A 5741-nucleotide genomic window follows, 5' to 3' on the forward strand; every position below is an offset into this window, starting at 1 on the left:
ATTATATTATATTATATTATTATAGAATGCTTGATCTCATAAAATGTTGCTTTAATAAATTAAGCATTGTAATATATATTATAATATGTTTATAATATAATATATAAACTCGCAAATTCTATTAAATATAATTGTTTCATAAATTAACCATGATATGATATGATATGATATGATGTGATATGATGAGGATTCATTTATTAAAGCAACATTCTGTGAGGCCATGGATTCTGGTTAAGTGTTTTTTTTTTTAGGCGAGATATGTCATGAGATATGACAAAAAAGACACCAGTGTTCAATAAATGATTGCATTTATTAATAATAATATGTATGCATTTGGCAGTCAATAAAAAATGGTTCATATAAGAAATATAGTTCTTCAGCATAACCGTAACCGTAACATTGTAGATATGCTATATGGCCAAAAGTTTGTGGACATAAGTTCTGGGACAAGTATAAAACAAAACAAAAAATTCTATTGTAATGTGATTTTTATGTCATAAAAGAATTTCAAATCTGTTAATTTTAATAAAAATACCCATGCCTATAAATATTAACAATATTGACAAAAATGTAAAAACTAGCATCTTTAATTTCATAGTAACCACTTTATCATTTTGCATATTTTAAAGTGAGTCTGTTTGGCTGTGCATTCATAGACTGTTATGTTCAGCTTACAGACGCTGTGTTTGGATGGAAATCGCCTGGATTCTCTTCCGGAGGAGCTGGGCAGCCTCGCGCAGCTCTGCAGCTTGGGACTCTCCTTCAATGATTTCCCTCACGTCCCCAGCGTGGTGGAGCGCCTCTGTGCCCTGGACAAGCTGGCGATGGCGGGGAACCGGGTGGACACTCTGGATCTGTGCAGCCTGCTGCGAATGACTCACATTAAGAGTATTGATTTACGGTGAGCCTTTAGAAACATCTTCCTCTTTCCCTCTCTCCATATCTGTCTATCTCTGTGCGTCATGCTGTCAGTTTTACTCGCCTCCATCTCCTTCTGTTCCTCCTCTCTCTCTTCTGTCTGTCACCTGTCTGTGTGTTATTACTCTTAGCTCAGACTTTATGCATAATGCAGGATCAATATGCAATAGTAATGTAATAAGATCAGCTATCAGTAAATCACAGAGGTGACGGCAGCACAGCTCTGTTTGGTGGCTCTGTCACACGCAGCCAGACTACAGCACTCAAATCTGGTGCTTTTTGCACAGTATTCTGGCCTAAAATGTCCATTTTTGACAGGAAAAGACCATCTGTCTGACATGTATAGCATCCAGCCACAGTTTTCTATGTTTTCTATGTTGTAAATGGGCAGTGAAATAGATCATACTACAATAATAGATTGATGTAAAAAATAATTAAAAAAATGATATGACTATCTCCACTTACTTTGTACACAAAATAGCAGAACATTTTTATAGATACTGATCATCCACAGACATAACTCAGAAAACAAAGCAGAATGTACAGGTTGGATCAGAGACTTATAGTTTTCCTACTAGATTTTATTATTATTATTAGTAGTAGTAGTAGTATTTTTATTTGAAGAAATTAATACTTTTATTCAGCAAGGATGCATTAAAGTGATCAAAAGTGACAGTAAAAAAATTTAGAATGTTACAAAATACTTCTGTTTCGACTAATGCTGTTTTTTGTAACTTTCTATTCATCAAGGAATCCTGAATATATATATATATAGGTAGATAGATATAGATATATCACACTTTCCACAAAAATATTAAGCAGCACAACTGTTTTCAACATTGATAATAATCAGAAATGTTTCTTTAGCATCAAATCAGCATATTATACTGATTTCTGAAGGATCATGTGACACTGAAGACTGGAGTAATGATGCTGAAAATTCAGCTTTGCATCACAGAAATAAATGATATTTTACAATATATTCACATAGAAAACAGCTATTTTAATTTGTAATAATATTTCACATTATTACTATTTTTATTGTATTTTTAATCCAATAAATGAAGCCTTGGTGAGCATAAGAGACTTTTCTCAAAAATGCATATATTAAAAAAAAACAAAAAAAAGTTCTTGACTAAAATCTGAATATCTTTCAAAGATTTGATGTTACTAGTCTGGAAAACTGACATTTTAATCTTATTTTATGTTAAAAAGCACTTATAATATATAACCCTTATAAACATAGCTTTTCTTCATAACATAAATCATAATTTGTATGGCCTTCCAGCTTCACAAAACCAGATGATCAGGATGGAAATGGTGATTTCAGTCAGCATTTGGCATTTTTGAGTGCAATATGCATCAGACGGTTAGTAAACGTGCTGTGGGCGTTCTGTGGAGCGACCGTCTGATGTTAAGGCTGCCCTGTCTCTAACAGTCACTCCTCATAAAGTCATTTTTTTCTAACAGCCTGTGGTTTTGATGGCAGCTCACAGTCTGTGACTCACCTGAGAGAGAGAATGAGTAAAAACAGACTGAGGTTTGTGGATTTCCTGGGTCCTGACTGCACCTGCTGTGGATTAGAAATGCAGCCAGGCTCGTAACGCAGAGCTGAGCTGTCGTGGGAACTCGCGCAGAGAGAGACCGAGGCATCTGTCACCTGAACAAGCTTTGAGTTTTTCTGCTGGATTATCCCACTGCTCCTGACACGCTTAGATTCCTGACATACTCACCCATCTCGCGGGCAGAGCGAGTGCAAACAACAGATGTGAGCGGGAATTCGAGTTCATGGGGGGCTTCAGTTAAACAAGAAAGGTTTAATGCCCCTATCGTTTGGCCATGATCGTCATTAGCCAACTGTGGCATCTCTCATAACTGGAAGTTGTTCGGTTAATGGAGATGCAGGGGAACACGGATGAACCGTCGTAAAGGTCATCGCCGGTTCTCTCAGGCCTGACCTCCACAAAATGTCACCTAAATGTCAAATAAATATACTTTTATATATGTAACATCTGGAAGTATATTCAGTGCATTCGCTGTTTATAATATATAATATAATAAAATTTGGGGTCAGTAATATTTTTGGTTTTTGAAGAAGTCTCTTATGTTCATTAACACTGCATTTATTTGATTAAAATACAGTAAAAACAGTAATATTGTAAAATATTTTTGCAATTTAAAATTACTGTTTTCTATATTAATATATTTTAAAATTGTATTTATTCCTGTGATGCAAAGCTGAATTTTCAGCATCATTACTCCAGTCTTCAGTGTCACATGATCCTTCAGAAATCATGCTAATATGCTGATTTGCTGCTCAAGAAACATAGTATTATTATTATTATTATTAATAAGTCGCACTGCTTCATTTTTATTATTATATGCTTAACATTTTTATATATATTTATATTTGCTATTATTATAAATGATATCTATTATATTATCTGTTATATAAATCTATTATAATTAGATTATAACAATATTAAATAATATTGAATTATTTAATATAATTCAATATAAAAAAAAAGAGCAATGTACCATTGTGTTGTTGTTGTTGTTGTTTTTTTTTGCACAAGCAAAATCTACAGTACACTTATTTTCTGAACTTAAAATAATAGCTGTATTTATATAAAAAGATAACAAATACTCAATGCTTGGAAGAGCTCCACTCTTCCATCTCTATCATTTTCTGTCTGTATCATTTTTATTCATTTCTTTGTCCACCAACATTATTTTTGCCGTTTGGATTCTTCACTTGGGTTGATCTTCAGTATATCTGCAGCTGACATTAGGCCTGTGTTTTTGTGTGCAGGTTAAATGGCCTCCGCAGTGTTAAAAGCGAAATTCTGGAGCCTGTAAAACATCTCACCCAGCTGGACCTGCGAGACAACCAGCTGACGTCTCTGGACCTGAGCTCGGCCTGCAGTCTGGAGACCCTGCAGTGTCAGAGGAACCAGCTGGGAGCCCTGACCCTCAGCGGCTTTACCCTGCGCACACTCCACGCCAGTGACAACCGTGAGTACAGACCTCCACAGCATCGTTTAGGAACCAGAGGATTCCATCCACAGGCCTCACTCTGTGTAATCACTATTTGATCTTTCATAGGTCTTACCACGGTGAACATCTACCCTGTTCCCAGCCAGCTCACACATATGGACCTATCAAGGTAACTGACATTCATTCGGTGTCCTAATCATTGGTTAAACAAACATTTCTAGCAGCAAATAGTTTTTTCTGTCCAAACTATAAGCAAAAATGCTGCACAAAGCACTAAAATCAAAATCAGTCGAAGCATATATGTGACCCTGGAGCACAAAACCAGTCTTAAGTTGCTGGGGTATATTTGTAGCAATAGCCAAAAATACATTGTATGGGTCAAAATTATTTTTCTTTTATGCCAAAAATCATTAGGATATTAAGTAAAAATCGTGTTCCATGAAGATATTTAGTAAATTTCCTATTGTAAATATATTAAAACTTAATTTTTGATTAGTAATATGCATTGCTAAGGACTTCATTTGGACAACTTTAAAGGCGATTTTCTCAATATTTAGATTTTTTTGCACCCTCAGATTCCAGATTTTCAAATAGTTGTATCTCAGCCAAATATTATCCTATCATAACAAACCATACATCAATGGAAAGCTTATTTATTCAGCTTGTGGATGATGTATAAATCTCAATTTCGAAAAATTGACCCTTATGACTGGTTTTGTGGTCCAGGGTCACATATGATGTTTAATGCACAATTTTGGACCAGTGACCATTTTATAAGTGACCGAAAAAGTCTTTTTGCTGGTTGTGGTTGCAGCTAGTTAATAAATGTTAATTGCAATTAAATACAGAACAATAATCACAACATTTTTACAATATTAGCAATAGTACCAGATAATAATAATGTGTAATTTGCCAATATCTCTGTAAACTAATTACATATTATTCATTCACATATTGTTTAGTAATACAACTCTGTACCAGTGTTATCGTTAACTAAAACTAACTTTTTTAACAAACTATTTTTATTATCTTTTATCAGCTAAATATTAACATTTTGTTAATTGAAATACAGCTGAAATAAAATAAAAAAATTTAACATAAAAAAACTTAACATATAACAGAGAACAATAATACAAATAAACTAATACAAATAAAAGAAGTAAATTAATAAACTTAAATTAGTATAGCTAAAATAAATTGATAAAATAAAAAAAATAATAACAAAAGCACATAACAAAATTAGTGAAATTATGAAATGTGAAAATAAAAAATGTGCATCTGCATTAGTAATAATAATGAGCAATCACAAATATCTACACTATAAAAATTAATTGCATATTATTCGTTTACATGTTGTTTAGTAGTACGTCTCTGTACTAGTGTTGTTACCTTTAAATAAACGAAGTATTTTTATTTATCTTTTTTAACTAATGCTATTTATTATCTAATAATAATTAAAGATAAACTTTGTTAAATTCAGCTGAAATAAAACAAAATATAAATATTCGATTAAAAACTTTACTGTGACTAAAGTTAAAATAAAGTTCAATTAAATATGACAGAAGTGCATTACAAAATGACTAATACTCATGAAAACTGAAAATATAAAAATAAAAGCTAATTCAAAATATTAATAAATACTGTAAAAGGATATAAATAATACTAAAATAACACTGCTCTGTACTTAGTAGGGCTGTCAAAATGGCTGAAAAACTAAATTCGAATTTTGTACTTAAAGGGGTCATATGATGTCTTTTTAAAGATCATTATTTTGTGTATTTGGTGTAACAGAATATGTTGACATGCTTTAATGTTCAAAAAACACA

General features: G+C 32.6%; 1 protein-coding gene across 1 annotated transcript in view; it reads left to right on the forward strand.

The window, feature by feature from the left end:
• LOC107659136 (PH domain leucine-rich repeat-containing protein phosphatase 2-like) overlaps positions 1 to 5741 on the forward strand; it is a 65760-nt gene that overhangs the window by 43466 nt on the left and 16553 nt on the right. The window contains exons 8-10 of the mRNA XM_016447969.1: positions 671 to 901; positions 3731 to 3933; positions 4024 to 4084. Coding sequence (XP_016303455.1) covers positions 671 to 901; positions 3731 to 3933; positions 4024 to 4084 — 495 coding nt within the window. The remainder of the gene's footprint in view (positions 1 to 670; positions 902 to 3730; positions 3934 to 4023; positions 4085 to 5741) is intronic.

The sequence above is a fragment of the Sinocyclocheilus anshuiensis genome, unplaced genomic scaffold (genome assembly GCF_001515605.1).
Source record: "Sinocyclocheilus anshuiensis isolate Anshui unplaced genomic scaffold, SAMN03320099.WGS_v1.1 scaffold87, whole genome shotgun sequence".
NCBI classification, from domain to species: domain Eukaryota; kingdom Metazoa; phylum Chordata; class Actinopteri; order Cypriniformes; family Cyprinidae; genus Sinocyclocheilus; species Sinocyclocheilus anshuiensis.